Raw genomic sequence first — 21772 nt, 5'->3', positions numbered from 1 at the left:
CTTTGCATCTCTGAAGGAGGAATACGCAGATTGCTGGATGCCGAGATAGCTATCCGATTTAAATGAGATTCTATACTTGTAAAAAAAAAAAATAAATCAATAAAGATTAAAACAAGAACACGTGTTGGTTTCCTCTTCAGAACCCTGCTAACGTAGCTCAGGTAACAGCGGGAACATGCTGTAACGCTGAGCAGTGGCTCTAAACAAATCTGGACCTTGGTCCTGAGAAAAAAAAAACAAAACACGGTGACCCGCTGCCGTCGCGTGGCTGATCGCTTCACAGTCCGGCCGGGGGTCCTGCAGCTCCCGCTCCTCACCACAGACACCAGGCAATTAGTTTGGCCATTTCAAAATGTTTATCTTCTCAAGGCGCAGCTGAACAGGTTTCAGGGAGCAGCGGCCATGGGTAAAGTTTTCTTCAAGCTGACCCGCGCCGCGTCAGGGCTGCGGCACGGGTTTCCCCAGAGGAAGAGCCGCTAGGGCTGCAGTACGGCTATTGCTGGTACAAAACTGCACAAGCGGCCTCAACCTCGTCTGGAGCACGAGGAAAACCAGACCTGGGTAGAGCAAAAGTCTAGCTCAGAGTGAATTTGATACTGACGCTTTGAGCAGCTCTGGCCCAGAATTTCCAAATCTACTGCAGCGACACGGAGTTTTACCGACCCGGGGTAACGCTGGGAAGGAGCCGGTGCTCTGTCATTTCCAGGCTGCAGTCAGGGCCCAGCGAGGGCGGCTGCCCCAGGTCACAGCCTGTGGCCCGAGGTCACTTAGCGAGGGGGGCTGGTGGCCCGCGGGCACGGGCGTGCTCAGCCCCTGCGGGCGTGGAAGCGGCGAGGTTGGCCGTAGCACCAACCAGCTGCGATAACGCCAACCCCGCGCACGGAGCCACTGCTGGGAGGAGTTTCTGCGAGGTCCTCAACATCCAAAGCTCAGAAGTTTCCTACATGCACGTACGTATCCCCCCCATCCCCCTGCACACCCTCTTTTCTCCATTAACCGGCTGCGCGTCGACAAACGCGCACATAAAACCACCAAACACCCATTTTTCCAGCAATATCAGCACGTGGAGCTCGGTGCCCTTCGCTATCACAACGCGCAGCCCCGCGCTGGCGGCGGGAGGTCCCCTCCTGCTTTTGAAGATGAACAAGAACAAAGTTTTGGCCTGCTGAAATAAAACTGAGTTTTGCCACCAGCTGCGCGCAGTTCGGGTTTCAGTGACAAACAGACACAGGAGACCGACTGTCCAGTTCAAAAAGTACATCCTACTCATCTCTCTATTTTTATCATGAGTTAAACTGCAACCAGGAAAATGGTAAGGAAGAAAAGGGACTAGAGATAAAAAAAATCAAGACTAATCATTAGTCTGGAGCCATTCCGAAAGGATGACATTTTAAAGGGGAAAAAAAAAAAAAAATACTAAAAACTGAAATCTGCTTGCAAAATTAAACTTCACTTAAAAAACGGACTATGTATAATTTAACAGTATTTTCTATATAAAAACTGGAAAGTAAAAATCCTCTACTTTGAATTATTATATAGACTTTATACACACAGTGCCCGAGCACCCATGGAGGGGAAGATACTCACGTGCAGCCAAGAAAGCATCAGGGCTGACTTTTAAACAAAAGGGAAAGTTAGGCCTATAAAAAATGTCATTGCCTAATAAAGCACATTAGGAAATAAAGAATTCCCTGAAATACCCATTAGAGATTATATTACGGAGAAGTGGTACGAATACTTTAGGTATTTCTTTGCAAAAGTTCCTCTCGTGTTCGCGTTCCAACAAAAGATATTTTACACGAGTGTTTTTCCCCCCCTCAAAGCCCAGTTTTCCCGCACCCTCACACCGACAGAAACCAGAGACGGAGCCGCAGTTTAAGCCCGCGCCAGCTGGATTTGAGGGGAAGATCATCCATCATTCTGCTCCCCACAGGTTTTCCCAAACAGTTGGTATCTTTGTTGCTCAAAGAATATTTTCTCTGTTACTCGGGGAAACATCTCCCAGATCCCAGCCCCAGCGCAGGGTTCACACGGCAGCATCACGGCTCCTCCCGAGCCCCGGGAAGGTGTCGCCGGGCCCCGGGTGTTTCCGAGGAGGAGCCGCCGGAGCTCGGCCCAGAGGTGACAACCTGCGGGTCGCAGCAAAAGCAACATTTTTTTTCCAGCTGCACCCTGGAACGAGGCACTTCACAGGTTGGTCAGATATGAAATGAGCTCTTTATTGAATACAAGGTTGGAATCTCAACAAAGGATTTACAAATCATTGCAAGAATTAAGGGAGTAAACAATGTACTAAAGTCAATTAATAACATTTATTCTCATTGGATTTAAAATCTCAGCAGCGACTCCAGCACAGCACAAACCGAAACAGCTCCAACTACTAATCACAAAACTATTAGAAGTAACGTTTGTCCAGAGGGATAAAGAATCACAATATAGCAGTTTTCTGACCACTTTTCTTCATAAAATTATGACATTTATATTTTAATTTTGAGAACTGGAATTAAATACAGGTCCAGAGAACGAAAAAAAAAAATCTTTCAGAAAAAGTAGTTTGTACAATAGCAGCTTTTATTGACAAGGCAGTTTTTGTTTCAAGTTTAATTAATCTGACATGTAGCTAACTAGAAATTGGAGCATTCCTCAGGTCTTCACGAGCTGCTTCCCAACCTGAGGCTGAACTTCACTCTCACTTCACATGCCCTGCACCAACGGCAAGGAAGGAGCCGCACAAAACAAGCCCACGTGAAGAGAAGCTGCTGCCAGAGAGGGAAGGGCAGTAACAATTCCCACACCACAGAGAACCCCCGAGCGCTGCAGCCCCGGGGGGGCAGGAAGCCTGGGGGGACACTGAGCCCCGGACACGGCGCTGGGCTCTCCCCAGCACCCTGACAGCCAGGGCGACCCGCAGCGCGCCGGGACAGCGCAGGAGCCTCAGGAACACGGCTGGGTAAAGCCATCTGGACATTAAATAACCCCCGAATGATCGCCGGGAACTGGAACTGTACACAAATATACAGAAAAATCACTTCCCATAGGTAAGACCAAGGCAGCTCTAGAGAACACATATATTACAAAAAAAAAAAAAAAAAGAAAATCCCGTTTTTCTTTTCTAGTGGAAGAAGACATGCAGGAAAAGGAGTTACATTTATGAAATTCAACACGACCACAGCCAAAGGCAGCGTGTCCATTAGCCCGTATGCAAAGGGAGCCGGGGAGCGTGGTCTGTTCCGAGGCGCTGTAGGAAACCCCGTCACCTTGGATACAGATGGCAAGGACACCGGCTCCGGCTGCGACCCATTATCCGAGGCGATGCCGAATGCAGGCGTGAGTCATTTTAATGACTAGGGCATGTAAGCGAGATGATCCTCGTTGTGCAACGCCTTTATCGAGAGTATCTACACGCAAAACATTCGGTGTGTTCCCATGACGTCAAGGTGCTCAGTTCAGAACACTTTCTGCTTGCCACAGACGCCGCAGCGGTGCCTGCTGCCTTCCCTGCTGTGGGGAGCAAGCAGTGGTGTCGTACTTCAGCGAGCTCGGCTGCAATTATAACTGTAAATGTCGATTCTTTATTTTTATGGGCCAAAAGACAGGCTGGATCCATCTTAGGGAACTTAACAAGTATGTTACCAAGAACACATCCCTTGGAAGCGCCTTCAGGACAATAGAGCTGCTGCTGTATTTGAAATAGCGGCTGCTTTAAGTTTCACGTGGCCTTCTTTTATCTGTGGCCTTCTCTCTTAATTAGGGAAAAAAAAAATCCCATGGAGCCAAGTGTTCAGGAAAGCCACGCTAACAATAAAGTCCCCTCTCCCGAGATAGGATTTCGTGAGCGAGAGCCCCCGCGTCAGGCAGCTCCGAGGTGCCCGTGCGAGCAGCAAGCTGAGGGCGCGCCCCGACAGACGATGCTGAGGGGGTTCTGCAGCCTGGGGGGGGGCAGAAACAACGATGGGAAACGAGGTAGGAGGTCCCGAGCGAGCGATGGAGCTGACTGCTGTAACTATTTTGCACCTAATAAATGAAATAAAGAGCCAGCAGAGAGCCACCGCCCTCTTTCTGATGAGTGCTGGGCAGCCGAAGGCAGGCGGTCGCTGCCGCGCTGCTGAAAAGCTGCTGCTTGATTCGCTGGAGCTTGCGGCTGGGGGCACAAGATGCTTATTTTATGAACAAGCTCATTTCAGGCAGCAAGAAGATTTAATTTGTGTAAATAAGGGGCCAGACACCTAGCACTCCTATTAGCCAAGATTCTTTCATTTGGTATAATTAATAGTTTAGTATAATTGAGCCTTTCTTTTTTAAATACGAAGCATCGTTTTTCCTCATTGTAATTTCTATTTCAGTAAATAACCACCAGCCAGTGTCAGCTACTGATAACGGAGGGAAGATTAACTCGGAAAAGCTGCTGATACCTCTGGAGAGAAGAGATTTTCTCAAGATCTGAGAAACTTAGGTCAAAGAATTGAGAAGCAAGTTGTACCCAACAGCTACACACCCCACTACATTCACTGCAGACCGTAAAATAAGGGTCTTAGAATAACGCCACGAGGCTCCCACTAGGTTTAAAATTCTGTAACTAGCACTACAGCTGACTGCACTGTCGTCTGGGTGTCGTATCTGAAGAGAGAATCAGGTACTTTATGTATGAGTTACGTTTTGTGATGGCCTGTTGTCCTGCCCAGGCAGGTGTACCTCCCATAGGCCACGAAAGGGTAGGTGCACAGTCCCCTGCTTCAGCAAACAGCCTGCTTAAGAGCACTGACTTTCCGTGTTAAATGACACCCGCCTGTAGCAGGAGCCACGGGCCGTCTTGTGCTGCCAGATCTGAGTCAGAGAAACACGTTATTACAGATAGCACTAGACTGCACAAGTTACACCCAGGCATCCCATCAAGAACAGCGTATTAACATACAAAAAAGCTAACATATATATCTATATACAGGAGCAGACATGCTGTATCAGTGGAGTCCAATTTTCCAGGGTGATGCAGCCACACAACAACCAAAGGGTCAGGTGAAGCATCACGAATCATACCTGTAGTTCAGGGCAAGTTCAGGGAAGGAGTTTGTCTCTATTTACAACAGAGTAGCACAGACTACAGGTTTTAAAATCCAGCTGCCTCTACTAAAGAATCCAGATGTAATAGGGAAAATTTCAACCATTTTTCCAAGTCCTTATCCCCCAGTACTAACCAGCTACCCGCAGGAATACAGTATAATTTACAATACAGAAGGGTGGAGGTATGAATATACAACGGCTCTCCGCAGCCTCATTCCTTCTAAGTCAATAATTCATTTTGCCTCGAAAGGTACTGTGTCTCGTGCCGTGTCTGCACTGTAATCGTATAGCAGCAAATATTTAAAGAAAAACATCATGATCCATATACTAAAAACATCAAAGAAAAGATTTGTTTGCAAATACGTACTTCAAGTGTTTAAGTGGTCACTTCTATGCAAATCAGTCCAGCATTTCAGTTTTTCTTGGCAGCTAGGTGCTGTCCTCTCTCAGAGATTTATGCCCTTGGTTAGCAGACTGGTTTGTTACCGAGACTGACCCGCTTTCATCTGGAGAAAGACTGAAATGCTGCATTTTTTGCCACGCTGCATTTTTTTCTGCTTATTTCTGAACCACTGGCCATTTCAAGTGAAATTCTTCACGAGCAATTTGTACGTGACAGGGGCTTTAACCCGTTAGGGTACAAAAATCAAAGCAAAACATTTCAACCAGTAACCACACCTCGAGCCTTTCCGCTTCTCCTACCCACACCGTTTACCCCAAGTGTCCTGCACTATTAGACCCGAAACTCCACCTTCAGTGCAACTGCCTTCAGAGCAGGTCTGGCAAAATGAGACCTGGAGGTTTTGGCTCCACGCAGTTGATCCAGAAATTTGCACAGCTTGCATGGTACTGGTGCCCTCCATACGCCAGCTTGAAGTTATCCGTTTCCGAATTAAAGGCCTAAAATAACAAGAATTGAAACAAGTGTGACAGTCTCATCTACTCCAGGATCTAGAGGCTGGAGTGGAAATGGACACTGCACAGGTATCACCCCGGAATGGCACGGCATGGCAGGACCCTCTCGCTCCCAACAGACCACCCAATAAACAATATTTTATTGGAGTCTGCAGAGTGTCTGCAGGTGGAATAAAACTTCCCATCACACCTGGGCACACTTTGCCTGTTGCAGCTGGTCTGAAGAGCCGCTGAGTAGTGGCTGATCTGACACCTGGCAACTAACTCACCTGGCTTCAGGCATCTTCTACCTCTGCTACCTATGGTGCAAGACAAAAGCTTGTTCTGCCAACCAGTAGATAACCACTGCGTTTATTTCACTGGGGCAGATTTGGGCAGCTGCAATTCTTGATATTAGCGTAATATCAGGTTGATTTTGATCTACTTTCTCCTGTTAATTGAATCTGCTTGACAATAGGAGCTTCTGAACAGTGTGTGAAGCCATGAACGAGCTTAAAACATCTCGATGTTTGTTGCTAGGAGATATTTTCCAATGCTTCACAGCTACCTATTTGAAAAAAAATATTCTAGCTCTGCTCCCCACACTGTGGATTTCCTACAGAGATTTCTAAAAATGCCATTGCCTACTACATATAGCCAGAAGTCAATATTTGTAGCAAAAACCCCCTAGAGTTCCCCTTCTTCTGCAACAGACACACAGGCAGCTGCAAGTTCAGAAACTCACTGCAGTGAATTTTCTACCACACAACAGAAGTAGCACAAAACCAGAAAGCTGTTCACAAGATACAGGCATGCAGACAAGACAAAGGGGTGGCTCTAGAGCATGTTAGTGGATCAGATCAAGTGTTACAGTCACAAAAAAATGACTAGAAGAAAAGGATTAATGATCGGTACAATCGAGAATGACAGCTGAAAGCCAGTTAGCAGTTCAGCCTTCCACACTCAACTAAGAATGATTCTAGAAAGAGTATGTTTTTTACAGGTTCGTACTTTTCTAGGAAGCTCTTCCACAGGTTTCTCTTCTTTCTGAAATAACGTTGAAACCAAAAAGTCAGCAAAACTGCCGATATATGTCAACGGGTTGACATCACTCTATACATATCCTGGGATTCCCTCCCAGCTCTGCTAATTGCAATCATCCCCTCCTGGTGATCCTCAGAGATGCATTTCATAAAGAAAAGTCATTAAAAGCTTTTTATTTTTAAAAAACCGTACTTTTTAATTCTTAACATTCCAGTTTCTTCCCCATTATGAACAATTTGACTCAACCCTTTATCCACCTCTGTGTCACACCCAAAGCCCAGTGACTACAGAGCATTGACTACTTGAGTCTCTCATCTGTAGGTCAGATTTTGCTTTTGCCACCTCCAGTGACAAATTATAGACATGAAAATGTTTTAAATACACCCAAGGCCTAAAATGAAAGTCCAAACTGTAAATTAAAAAAGGGTTTAACAGTAGAGGCCATTATACTTACTTTACTTCTTGAATCCACGTTTAGGAGGCACACTCCACAGGCAAGATCTTGGGCGTTTTTAATCCCTGGACGCAGCATACAAGAAGAGAAATCCAGTGAGTTTTCATCTGGCTAAAGAAATGAGACAATAAAATTTAGGCCTTTTCAGTAACCGAAGGAGTTGCAGACATGATGATAAAAATTATCCGTCTGGTTGCTACCGAGAGCCGTGGTATCACACCGACAACATGGCAGGGATGACATATGACATTTTCCCATAAACTGATGTGTGATTTAATCAAAGCCATTAGTATGTATTTGCAATCCTGCTATGCAATCTCCACCGGCATTAATTTATAACACTCAAGCTCTTGAAAAAGGGTTAGACTACAAAGGAAAGAATTCTCAAGTTCCACGTTCCCACATCAAAAGGGGAAGAAACTTCAGAGGAAAGAGCCCAGGCGGCGGCTGCTACGTTTCAACTGCAGTGTCTTAAGAACTGGACGAAGATAAACAGTGGTATGCAACAACTATTTGTGCAGCTGTGGGGAAAGGAGGCATCGGCCAGCACAGCTTCTCTAGTTTGCATTTGAAGCGGCGTCTGTATCTCTGTTTATTGTCCTGAATTCCCTATTATTGCCTGACCAAAAAAGGGCTGCTGTTATTCTTGCTGAAGGTCTTTCTGAAGCTAGACCGTACAAAATGGGAGATTAAGGTTAACCAAGCCATATTAGAATTAAGGTCACCAGTCTCACATGAGTTCAGGTTAAAGAGAGGCAAAGGTTGGGAGAACAAGTCTGCAAATAAGTAATAAATGGAAATAATCACTTTTCCAGTACACAATCTTACATTTCAGCCACGAGATAAATGGTAATTTAAAACTTTGCACGAGGGTGGTATAAAACAGTTGAAGATTTGCTTGAAGGTAACGGTGCAAATAAAAACAATCACTTGGAATGCAAGAAGCTTAAAAAAAAAAAAAAAAAAGGTGTGATCCTAGAACATGTGTACGTGTAATCCATGCTCCAGGTATGCTGATCACGCTCCCCTGCTGAATGGCTGGAGAATAATTGGAATCCTGAAAAAAACCCGCCCTTTAATCTTTAAGTAGATCAATCAAATTAATAAAGGCACTCTAATATTTGTTTACCAAATGCACGAGTGAAGCAAATGAGAAGGGTCATCCTGTAATTTGCAGGGAAAAAACCACAAGGCTGTGCATAAAATTACCTTGTAACAAAATCCTTTCAAAGATAAAATTAACCTTTCCAAGCACATGCCTCAGAGCTAGAATACTCCTCTCTACTTAATTGGCACTTGGGTATCATTTGGGATCCGTGACTGCAATCCCGGGGGAAGAAGGAATGGGTTCCACACCTTCCAGGGACCCAGGTGGAGGAGAGGAACAGAAAGGGATGATTTTTGTCTCTTGGATAACTTCAGAGGTATGGTGGGTGTATGAGAACTCATTATTCGCAGCTCCTAGCGTGCTTAAAATTTATCTGGATCACTGCAGCTTGGAGAACACGTGGCCAAGCTTTGAACTTTAAGGTAATCCCTGTAATCTTCCAAGGAAAAGCACTTTAAGAACTAAATTTTAATCCACTTGCTTAAATCAGGAGAGGATCCTGATAGCTTTTTAGATTGTTACTATCAACAATGCCAGAGTTCAAACAGATGAATCCCAGCCTATCAACTTCATCTGCCAAGCTGTAAAATATTGAAAGTATAAATTTCATATTACGACAGGCTTTGTGCAACACAGGACATCACCCAAAATACCTGCTTGCTCCCGCTGTTTGTACTGGAGAGGTTTAAAAGGTGTAAAAGGTGTGTAAAAAGGGACTGCTCATTTATAATACCTGTTCTGCAGGGAATGACAGCGAGCTGAAGATGGTTAGTTCAAGCAGACACCAAGTACTCTGGGCCTTACTTATAAATGAGTGTTTACTGTGAAGCAAAGATCTTTAGTGGCCATAGTTGCATTGCAAGAAGGAAGCCACAAATTAAAATGTTCAGTGAAAACATAACCATGGTAATGATCTGCTTACTGATGCTTGATGTAACGTACTGATACTGAGTTAAAGGTTCCTTAGGCATATACTTAAAGGGATCCATTATGCAAGACGATATCAGGCCCCCACAGATGGATGATTCCCTCAGAATATGAGTTTTACCACGGTTAAAGAAAGTTGTTTTGCACGGTGTATTTCCTGCAACATACATACACAAAATCTGCAAGGTATTTCATGGCAAGGCGATTTTCTTGCTTTCTGACTGTCTGTACTCTGGACCCAGCCCCAGTGTGCCCCTCTTTCCCAGTTCCTTTGCAGACCCTTCCCATGGGATGCTCCTCTTGAAGGCCACCCCTCCCACAGCCCCTCCCCACCTCTCCTCGTACCACTCGCCCGCTTATGTAGAAAGCTCTCAAGCTCCTACCAGACTGTTTCAGAGCAACCGAGTTTTTTCTGGCAGTTCTATTCAGAGGAGGAAAAGCTATTTAGTCTGTAGCAGGAACCAAAACAAACTTAGGCGTTTCCAAATGCAGAGAGAGAGAGGAAAAGAGTCGGGTTATTCCTGTGTCGCTACATTGTGTGCTCTTGTATTGTGAGCAGTAAAACTAACGGCAGGGATATTACAAAGACAAGGTATGTCCACGTTATTCTGGCTTCATAAATGGCTTATTTAAATTTTACTAAATTTCCCTTATTGGAGAGGTCCACAGGCACGTAGGATAATATCTAAATCATTAAGTAAGATAACATCCCATTTGTACATAAGTAATAGTTTTCTTACAGAGAGCTTTAAACTGGATTTCACAAATAAGTGCATTTCCATTTTGCAAGAGGAAAATACAAAGCGTAAAGTTAGGACACCCCGTGAAGTCACTTTACATATAATTATGACATTTCTTTTAGTAAAGACATCGCTTGTTTTCGGTCTTACCGTTAAAGCAGCAAGTGACATGAAGCTTATTAGGTTGTTCCACACTTTATCGATATCCTTCAGCAGCTGCTGGAGTTTCTCACTACAAACAGCAGTTGCTTTGATACCGAGTTCAACTCTCTTTGTTACTCTGTAGACTTCAACAACCCCTGTTGATATAAAACACAGTGGAGGATTGCAGAGAATTCACTGCAGGCACAGCTTCCTGAAACTTGCACTCAGAAATAGCACAAAATAGGCATGGCACACAGGTGGTGGTCATGGATGGTTATTTCAAAGTAGTAGTTACATTTATTTAGCAGAAGAGTTGTTCATTATTGCAGTGCGGGCAAAGATTAAGCTAAAAATAATACCAATTTGGGAAGAGTAATTATATATTGCTGTTTTTCAGAGGAGAACTTTAAATACACTGAGACATGGTCAATTAGAACTTACCTAGTAAATATTCCATGCCTTGGGCAGACTGGATAACTTCAGTGCAAACGGATGAACTACTTATTCCATTTAAGGTATCATTTGCTTTCTTTATGACCTGGTGGGAATGAATTTCATAAAACAATGGTGTTATCTACCTGAAAATAATTATTACAAGCAAGATTATCCCCAACAGAAAGTTACATGAAAAAGGAGGCAAATTGCATATGAAATGATTGCCGTCCTCCATCACGTTTTGATATATTTATGCTGCAACTATAAGTAAATTGGGGAAAGTATGAACATTTAAAACCTAATGTATTCCCCCAAATTAATTTTTTTTTACCAAAATAATAGTTTTAAGAGGGTGCATGTATCGCTATCTAGTTTAATAATAACATTTACAGTTTGGGCTGTCTAATACTTAAATGCAAAGAAGAAATTTTAAGGAAAACTAATCTGGCTGTGAAACCCATTACCAAAAAATGAGCAGCCCCTCCGCACAGCACATCGAACAAGCCTGTTTCTCAGGTGCTGAGGAGCCAGATGCTGATATCAGTGCCCTGAACAACAAGCCTTGCTGGGCACCCAAATCACCGCAACCCCACGTTAACTAGTTCACTTGAAAATTTAGGCAAAAGCCAGACTAATCACAAACGACAGGGAGATTAGTACAGGATCTTTCACCGAGGAGGTAATGCTTCTGCTGTGTGACAGCTTTTGATTTAAAAACTGTAATCCCCTTGGGCTGATTCACACCCTTTCTATGCCTCTGTGGTATTAAACACTGAGTGAGGTGGCACCTCAGGAAGGAGGAAGAGGTTTAGAGCAGGATATACACTTACTTGCAGGGCACTCTCCAAACATCTTTGCCATTCGTACGCATACCTTTCACTTTCCTGTTTGAAAGAAAAGGACAGTCTGAACCTTGTTCCTACACACATTTCCCTTTCTCCTACAGACATACAGCAGATGGGTATTCTAAGTAACTATTTGCAGACTAGCTATGTAAACTTTTAACATAACTATTCTTAATTTTCCCCCCATTCTTTAAATATTCTCTTTGCACCTGAACTCTAAAATTTGATTGCTGGGAGTTAGAACTAGTTTCAAAATGAAGAACATATAAAAACAGGTGGAAGTTTGCATTATACATACCTACTCCCGACACGTTTATTACAAGTCTGCTGTTCTAGAAATGGGGATTAGCAGAATTTAATCTGAGTCCTTTCACCATCTATTCTCAAGATGAGCAAGAGAAATAAATATCACAGAGCCAAAAAAGTTAAGCCATTTCCCAAAGCCAATGGTCTTGGTGCCAAAGCCGGGATTAGATTTAAGTTGTAACTAATTTCCAGTTACAAATTTAGAGTGCAAGGTCAAGTGATTCTGACTGGCTTTCAGACGACAGCATTTTTTTCCCCACTTCACAAGACTTTAAAGACAGGAGAGAGGAAACCTCCTTTATGAGCAGTTTCTGACTGTAACATTTAACCTCACCCAGATGCCATCTTAGAATCATACTCTAAATTCAAATAGCTAAAGTCCCAAAGAGCTGGGATACAGAACACCCTTGATAGCACACTGATGAAAGCCGTTGCCAGCTTACTTGTATTCCAGATAATTCCTTACCTCAACTTCCCCAGTCAAGTCTTTGTATTTGTCTCTGATGACAGGCAAAGCAAGCTTCTCACTTAAGGTATTTGAACGATCTCTAAATGGCTGTTCCAAAACTGGTAAAGGTGAAGAGCGACTTATTTCTCGGTCACCTAGGCTTAAGCTCCTCTTATGAGACCCTAAAAAGTTAGGATATAAACAAGTTAGCCTTCTACTTACAAAGGCACAGACAATTTAAAATTACTAAAACAGTAGCAAGGGATGCACTACTACTTCAGGAGAACAAAGCCCTCTATTTATTCAATGACTGGTGCAAATTTCCCTGGTTCCTCAATTCTTACCATTTTTTGGCACAAAAACCTTTTTCATTTAGAAAAAGACCTGCTCCAAACGCAACAGAAACCAATGAGAAGATTCAGCTTCCTTCTGGTAGCCTTTGAAAGAATCCCCACTGGCTAATTTATAATTTGATTAGAAAAATTAGCCTCTGATAAGCACGTGCATGATGGTCTTCCTCCACCCTGAACGGGCTTACCTTGAACAGACAGGTCAAAGGTAGCCAGTTCACTCTTGATCATTTCTTCACTAGATTTCACCTTGCCTTGGGAAGTTGCCACCAAGAAGTCAAACTTGCTGATTTTTGGCTTTTCACTTTGAAATTCTCCAAAGTCATCCGTGGGCTCTCTTCGCAGTTCAGAAGAGATACCACTAGCAAGGAAGTCTGCCTCTTGATTCGTGTCAGCTGCTGCCGCATCCTGAGCTTCTAATGAAGGTCTTGCAAAATCACCAAAGTCTCCAATGTCATCATCACTTGGACCGCTGGATATTGGTCCAGAGTCTTTAAAGTTTGCAAAGGCTGCAAAGGAAACATCCTGCAAAGCATCTTCACTAGAAAAGGTTGTCACTTTGGAAACTGTTGTCATGGTAATGTTTTCTGAACTGCCGAACAAGGTCTCCTTCTTCTGAAGAACAGAAGTAGCCGCGGAGGATCCACTTCCTGAAGACTGGACAAAGGAGGAGAGCTTCTTCCCCTGATGAATGTCTTCTTTGTCGGACCAGTCATAGCTCGCCAGGCTGCTGACTGCAGACCCACTGTTATAGCTTCCAAATGGGGCACATTTTAAGTCATCTATATCTGAGAAAAACAAACCCCTACAATTAGAAGCTGAAGTTCAAACATTAATCTCTCTACAGCGTATAAAAACAATAGCAACTTGCTAAGAGCCTTAAAGGACTGCAAGAACAAACACAGTGAATTTTTGTTTCAGTGAGGCTTAGACTACAGTTTGCACAAAAATAATCTGAAAAATACCTAAGCGTTTAATACCAAAATTTCTCCATTTAATAAATGTAAGCCTTGACCTTTGAATACTGTCTTGTATTTTAAGCTGCAAGTCACCATCCCACTATGGGTAGCGAAAAAACTTTAAAAAAATTTAGATGTTTCTAGACAGCACAGACTGCACAGATCACCAGTTCAGTTTTCTGATGCTGGCTGCAGAATCTGCAATCAAAATGTAAACATTAGCAACTCAAACATCTTATCGCATTACTTCATCTTATCAAAACCAACCACACAGAAGACTGGGCTAACTTTTCCATTCCCTCTGATAAAAGTATTAATATATTTTAACTTTATATTCACGCTTTGATACAAATAACGTATAAAAATGTGCTGCAAGAATGAAAAAAAAAAAATAGAAATCCTGTTTAAGCTTATCACAGTTACTGCAGTGCCGCACAGCCGACTCTTCAAACTTACAGGTTCCAGGAATGACGTGAAAATGGCGAAGATCTGGTTTTGGCTTTAACAAACTATTCATTCAGTTATGTATAGAGAAAACCCAATTATTCTGCAGAAAGCTCCAAATGTTTATACTCACCCGGCAATTATATGGGCCAAAAGGTTCTTCTCACTGCCATGAGCAGGTATGAGATACAGCCTGGCTGCTTACAGCCAGCAAAGGAGCCTGCACAGTGAGCAGGGTCTGCTGGGCTTTGCCCGCTACTCATTCAACTGATCTTTCACGTTTAGACTGAGATTGATCCAGAGTGAAGGCACAGAGAGCCAGGGGCTGGGTAGTTTTCATTAAAGCGTTAAAAAAAAGCGCCCTGCTATACTACATTTGGCATTTGTTTTCCAGCATTAACAATTGTCAGGTTGGATTAGACACTCAGCCGCTGCTCAGTGCCTAGGGTCAAATGGTCTGGAGGTAAAGCAAACCCAAACCAGAAAATATATTCTCTCAGCATCGTTTCAGCTGAGACTCTTCTGATAAACATTATGGTCTTGACTGGCTGGCAGGCGGTAGCAGCAACTTGGGTTTCAAAGAGCCAGGATGGAAACAAGCTGACTTTCCAGCTGCCCTCTTTATTCAATCTGGCCACACCAGCCCGAGGATTAAGGCATTTAAACAAAACATTTCTGCCTTCACTTATTCATTTTACCGGAAGGGGAGAGCACACTACACTTTAGGCTGCTTTCCAGGCATGACCCATATACATGACTAATTAAAAAGTCCAACAAATATACAACGTAATGATAGTTTAATGGCTACTCCAGTAAAAGGCCCTTTGCAATGGCTCAGCGAGGCACAGTGTGTCATCCATCAGATTTTCCTAAGGGATAGTCTTCCTGCAGCTGCTGCATTTGCACATGACAGCATCTCAATAACAGACGTTAGCACCTTGCATACATACAGCAAGATTTCAAAGAGCCATTCGAATATTAAATTTGTAAAGCAAGCAGTTTACAGAAGGGTAAACAGGCGAGAGATGAAATCACCTGCTTATGGCAAAACTGAATAGAAAGAAGGCTCCGAGGTAAAAAGAAGCTGACTTGCAAGGGATCAGTAATTTATCACAAGAAACCACACCTTGTGCTCTCAAATATACGGTTTTGTTTAAAGAAGTTAAATGAAAGCTTCACTGGCATTAAAGAAAGTGCCAGAATAACCTACAAAATGTTAGCCAACTGTAATTAATCCTGGGATCTTGAAAATACCACGGTGTGCTACCTCTTTTTTTTTTTTTTTTTTTTTTTTTTTCCAATTTGTGTTGACTCCAATACCCAGCAAAGATTTAAGCACTGCTATTGTTTCGGTGCTCACCAGGAAATGAAAAGAGTGATGATCCTACTGTGAAGATCTGCACAATCTATTGTGAATGATTTCTTTGATAACTGGTAAGAGTTTGAGCTGAAAACACATCCTAAAGGACCAGGTCAGCGTACTCCTCCTGATGTGATCCCGGCTCAGAGGCACAGGCAGAATCAGCACCAGGCTTCGGAGGCAATCCTGAACTCCCCCTGCAATCAGTAGGTCATGGCAGGGAAGGCAGAACGATATTTTAATTATTCACAAACTAAGATTCAGGATTCTCTATGTGAGTTCATGCAGATATGAAACCCATCTGCATAGGTGCAAGAGGCAACGTGAAATGTAAGAGGTCAATTCTGTACACTCTACTTATGTGGACAGTTACAAAAGGATTATCCTGGTGAATAAACTTTCCTAAGATTATTATAGTACAGGAAAAATACTGTGTTCTGAGACAAAGTGCTTACAGCTAAAACAATTCATTGAGAAATACGAATGTATGTGTATAACTGTCTCTAATCCAAGGTTAACTAGCTTTTATAACAATTCTTATTCTATTGCAAAAAACCCCAACGTTTTGCTGTGCCATGAACTTCACTTCATAGAATCATTTGCCACAGGTTAGATGTTTTTGAGTAGAGGAAGGAAAATCATAACCTTTGCCATAGCTACAGCAAAACTAAAGGCTGCTCTGAGCATATTTGCTGCATAATGAAGAGAGGAGCTTCTCCCCCCCACAGGTAGAGGAGCAACTTGCCACCAGACTAATAAGCGAAGAAGCAGTTTACATGTGAAAAGCACTCCTTGGCTGACCCTAGAGAACTCTTCATGATGTGAGTATCTTTATTATCAGCAAAAAGATTGTTTTATTAAGCAGTGTTAAGAACTGCTCCTCCAACAGCCTTTTTCTTAAAGACCACAGACGCGTGTGATGAATAAAAAAAGCTCCAGGTACAATGCTGCAGTTCTAGCCTCTGGTGTAATAAAAGCTTCATTTTGCCAGTTTGGCAATTCCAAATTTAACAAGATGCATGTGTATTAGTAATATTTTTTTCAAAGCAAGAGATGATTAAGTGGGAAAAAAAAAAATTAATTCCTTCTAACTAAGCATCACACTTAGAGAAGACAGATGCTACGGAGCTACGGCCACTTCCTCCTGGAGGACACTTTTAGTAAGAACAGGATCTGAACTGAAGAGAATCATCATATAACAAAAATGAGCAAAGACTAAACTCATTCAAAATTCCAAGAAAATGCGTTGTTTTGGGGAGCATACAGCAAATTCACTGTCGAAGCAGGGCAGATCTCGTATTGATCACGCATTAGGAATCCTATAATCCTACCACAAGAGAAACAGCAATAGGTTTCAGTGAAACGTATCATCATTAAGCAGTATTCCTTTAGTCATCTCAGCAGCAACTCTGTGATGTCTTTCAGAAATGACACGAGAGATTTGAGTTGAGTTTTGTTATAAAAATCCAAGAGCTCACACTCCCAGTAGAGTTAAAGCCACACGTCATCAGCACGCTCAGCTTTGTGCTGCTGAGACCACAAAGCACACCCCAGATTAAATACACTCGATAGCAATTCTCAAATCACTTATAGATGGGGGCAGGGTGGGACGAGTGCGCGTGTGTCTGTAAAAATCAAAGGCAGATCCATTCGAATAACACGAAACCACACTTTTTTTCCTTAAAAATATTTTCTAGCAGACCAAGGATGGAGAAAATGATCTTCACAGCGTCATGCTGGAGCGCAGGAAGTTTCCAAAAGCTTTCAAAACCAAACCCAATTTGTATTTTTTTCCAAAGCAAAAGGTTTGAAATATTTACCATTTAGTTTCTATTCATTTTGAACTAGCAAAACCATGGCCCAACCTGCCTGATCATCGCCTGGGGACAGCTACAGCTATACAAGCCAGCCACGCCGCTGCTGGAGAGAGGCAAAGCAACAGCTGCCAAGGAAGGTGCAGGAGAATACTGACAGAGGATGAAAAACAGTTAAAACACTGTTTCCCAGTGTTATCTCATCTACAGAAAAACTTGACATCCTTCATTTGAGCCAACTATAACAATTTATTTCAACGACCAAGGATTAAGTTATGGCTGGAGGCAATTTACAAGCTGGAGCCTTCAACAGTTTTAATCATTTAAGGAAAACCCTTAACAGTGTTAGTGATATTCTAAAGAAAACTGAAAGAGACAATTCAGAAGGTTGGAATATATTTTGTGATTTTATCTAACATAGGAGAGCTTCCTGTTTTTACACTTCAGTTTATATTCTGGTGGATAAATATAACTCTTTTGCCATTTTTTGGTTGTTAGGGTGATGCAGGTGGTAGCGAGTTCTGTTCCCAGCGGAACAGCATCCACACACCAAAGCCAGAGCTGTTACACTGGGAATGTCTCCATCCAGAGACTGGACAGGGACAGGCATCCCCTCCTTACAGCTTCCAGTGAGGCTTCACCTGATAAAGGTGGAGATGAAACTGGAAGAAAACCGAGGCTCGGACATACCGCTGTGATCTGTGCCGTGCCTATCAGCAATCAGAAAAAAATCAAAGCCCATTTCTCAGCTGGGGAAGAGCGTTAATGACAAGGGAGTTACTCCAATTTACTTTCGCTCAGGAGTGGCAGTACCCAGCACTGCTAAGGTGGAAACTGTCAAGAATGCTGACTCTAAGATAAATTAAAATGAAGAAAAAAAGGAGAGAAAAGCCTTCAAACCTTGTGGAATTAAATTATTTGCTAATTATTTTTTTAGTTATCATCATAAACAACGTTTCACAGCAGAATAAAACCCCAAGCTCACGTGGGAAGAGGAGAGCAGGCTCAGCTCAGCCCTGCAGGAGCCCTTCGGCTCAGCTTGGAGGGTGTTCGGAGAGCCCGGACGCACCCTCCGCCTCAGAGCCCTCCGCAGGATACACAAGTGTTGTTAAGCAATTCTGTTTGCAGAATTATACTAAATGAGAGCAAGTGAGTGAATCTGACTGTCAAGTCTGGACAAAAATGTAATAGTCATGAGCATTACTCCCCCTCCTCCAGGTACGATTAGCTGAACAAATACTAACAGCACAAGCCCTGCAGAACTGAGCGTCTCACGTTTATGTTCAAGCCTCCAGTTTAAAAAGCTTTAGGGCTGGGCATAACCTACTGGCTCTCCAAAATGAAACTGAGGTGGTGTTTTGTTTTTCTTTTTAAGTCTCCCAAGATTGGTGTAAAGAATTAAAAACATGTTCTGGTTTCTGCTTTTGTGGCAAGGAACTACAAAAACCCCAATTTGCGCTGGCGTAACTTTTTAATTTTATTCCACATCTCAATTATTTTTAGCTTTTTGCCTAGTCTGCTGATGTTAATCCCAAACTGTTAGTGGCCCAGGATTTGGAGGAATTCAAAGTGACACAAATGTGCAGCTGTCATTCATGTTTGAAAGCTTCAATGTTTAGAAAGGCAGGAGTTCCCAAACAGAAAAAGGAAGCAGGGCCCTTTACTTTGGGGCACTGATTAACTCGCTCTAGATTAACTAAATAAATATCAGAATATTGTTTAATGGGCTCCTATTATCATATATATAATCCATATATCATAAAGGCCTCGATAGCGACACATTTTCCAGTTGGTCCCTTTCACAGAGGCGTATCATAACCTTGGCTGGCAGCAGGGAAAGCCAGAGGAGACAACGGGACAGAGAAAACATTTCTGTCTTCAGTCTGAACTACCACCTCAAAACCAACTCACAGAAACAACCCTGCCATCCACACATTTGCTCTCTTCAATCCCTTTCGAAAACTGCGCTTTGGAAAAATAATATTCAGTCTGATATGTGAGGTTTCAGAAGTGCACAGCGAGGTCAAAGCGTTGGAAGAGGAGAAAGCAGCTCAGCCACCCGCTGCTCTGCAAGAGAAAGGCACCCGCCAGCTTAAGGGGATACTATAACTTTAAACTTTGGATTTTTCAGGAAAAAGAGATACATTGCTGGTTTGCAACAAATCACACACATCCCCACATTTTCAAAATATGCCAAGATAATATTTATTAACACAGCAGGACTTACAGATCACAAAAGATAGTGATACATAGGAGCTCGTAAGGGCGTTATCAGAATAAAGCATGCAGGTCAATACTTGCAGAAGAGAGATATCAAAGCAGATCTGAGAAGGCACATTCACACAGGAAATGTTTAGTTGAAATTAGACATTAGAAAAGCAGCAAAAAACCTGAAGTTGATTAAAATATACAGAGATCTCCAATAATGCCAGAAGGAAAAGGTACTTTACAGATTTGTAAGTGCAGCAAATGGATAACCCTTTGAGAATACCCGGGCGAGGGTACGCTCTCGCTGCAACGTTTGGCAGGACAGAATTAGGTCCGTGTAACATAAACGGGTGATAATTAAATGCTTTTGTCTTGGAGTGAAACATATATTTGGTTTAAAAGAAGCAGCCTGGTTGAAACTAACAGCATGCAGGCAGTGCTCAAAGGGTTATACGAAGTAAATGCAAGAGAAATCAGGCAACATTAGTATAATTTACCTTCCACACAAAGAATTATAGCAAAGTTTAAAGAGACAGTATCCCCTTTGGAGAGAGCAAAACTGAAAACCTTGCTTCCCTCAGAGACCAAAGTCCATTGTATGGGCAGCAACTCAACGATTTCTTTCTAATTCCCAGCATAAGCAACCTACCTGCCCGTACCTGGAAGCTAAGCAACGTGAAGTCTCAATAGCCAAAGGATAAAAGACCTCTGTATCAGTATGTCAGAAAAGTCAAATCATTTATCAGCACCTCTGTCCCGCTGCTGTTTCACCGGAGATGTTACAAGGTGCTTGCAAACATACAGTTCCCAATGACTAGTCTCCCGTTTCTCAGCAGTGAGGGTGACAAAGGGATACTGTCCCTTTTTGACATTAAATTTACAGATCGAAGGAAATGAAGAGGGGAAAAAAAAAAATAAAAATCTGCTTTTTAACTTTATGTAAACTGAAAAAAAAAAAGAGACTTGAACATCAGCAGTTCGTAGCTTGAAATGCATCAAACACACATAAAGGAGCACGTGAGCACAGAAATATTCGTAACAGATCGTCCAGGGCACGCTCTGCTACGAAATCCAAACAGAGTTAAATGGAGTAAAACTCTCCCCGTTGAAAAACATCTAGCTTGGCACCATAGGAGAATACAGACTTGTTTAAGTTTAATAAAAATAGCTTCTAATTAATACTTCAGAGTTCAAAAGTTTAGCAACAAGCACATGATCAGCTAACCCCTTTAAACAAACCAAAAAAGTCTTTCCTGCCACTAAATGGCAATTATTAATCACTGATTTCTGTGGCAAAAGCTCACATCCTGTAGAAGATCTACGTAAGTCAAACTACCACCAAAAGAGGCTAGAAAAATATTAGGAAAAAGTGCTTTCAAAACCAAAGTAAACATTCAAGAATACACTGTAGGTGCTACGTTTTTGACAGCTCACTCAACTTGGAATTTTACCAAGCAGTAATATGAAAATTAAATGTCTTTGCTAATAAATTATTCCTGATATTTTGTACCCTGTTATAGAGCATCTTCCACGTCAAAGTTGCCAACTTAATTCTCTCCCCTACTTAAAAATATCATATAATGCAAAATTACAGTACTGTGTATTTTCTCTACCCATATCTGCAAAAATGGAAGAAATAGTTCATACGGAAATAACCAATTCTTGCAGTAACAGCTGTTACAGTTTGTATGTTCCCCCCTGTTCAGAAAAGCCTTAGACTGCATAATACTTGTCGCTAGGACACAGTAATGGTTCCCGTGTTATTGAAGGCCACAGAACATTTAACTACATCTTATCTTCCTATGTACATACGAAAAGAAAAAGCAGGACACTTGGGAAATTTGTTTTATGATATGTGATCAGATCGGCGGTGGTCAATTCACTCTCTCAGGAGCACTTTCATACAGGGAAATTAAAGAAGGTGAAAACCTGATCAGGATAAAGTAAAAGTCCCATGGTTTTAAATTTAGGTCCAAGAGTAACCAATCATGAGACTAGCATTTACAGGCCCTTTGCACAATTATTCCAATGAGGGGTTTAACTCTAAAAAGTATATGCAATGCTTCTACTTGCAGTCCTGCAAAATACTGGCTACGCAGATTAAGCCCCCCCATAACGGGAATATACTAGTGGTGTTGATTAGACAGCTTTTCATTAACAGCACAAATTAGTGTTCTGCCTACCCTTTTAGAAGCGCAGAGTGGGTTAAGTCCCCAAGCCAAATGCTTTGTTGA

General features: G+C 42.4%; 1 protein-coding gene across 8 annotated transcripts in view; it reads right to left on the bottom strand.

Annotated features, from left to right (window-relative positions):
• Positions 1-2217: 2217 nt before the first annotated feature.
• SYNRG (synergin gamma) overlaps positions 2218-21772 on the bottom strand; it is a 43315-nt gene continuing 23760 nt past the window's right edge. For 5 of the 8 annotated variants that reach the window (XM_074923283.1, XM_074923286.1, XM_074923282.1 and 2 more), the window contains 8 exons: positions 12942-13541; positions 12422-12585; positions 11635-11688; positions 10811-10907; positions 10376-10524; positions 7451-7561; positions 6964-6999; positions 2218-5958 (listed from right to left, as the gene is read on the bottom strand). In XM_074923283.1, coding sequence (XP_074779384.1) covers positions 5827-5958; positions 6964-6999; positions 7451-7561; positions 10376-10524; positions 10811-10907; positions 11635-11688; positions 12422-12585; positions 12942-13541 — 1343 coding nt within the window. In that variant the 3' untranslated portion in view covers positions 2218-5826. The remainder of the gene's footprint in view (positions 5959-6963; positions 7000-7450; positions 7562-10375; positions 10525-10810; positions 10908-11634; positions 11689-12421; positions 12586-12941; positions 13542-21772) is intronic. The other 3 variants (XM_074923290.1, XM_074923287.1, XM_074923288.1) reach the window with 3 other exon arrangements.

The sequence above is a fragment of the Athene noctua genome, chromosome 19, assembly GCF_965140245.1.
Source record: "Athene noctua chromosome 19, bAthNoc1.hap1.1, whole genome shotgun sequence".
NCBI lineage: Eukaryota > Metazoa > Chordata > Aves > Strigiformes > Strigidae > Athene > Athene noctua.
The sequence above is the reverse complement of the archived record's forward strand: the minus strand, read 5'-3'. Positions and strand labels throughout refer to the sequence as shown.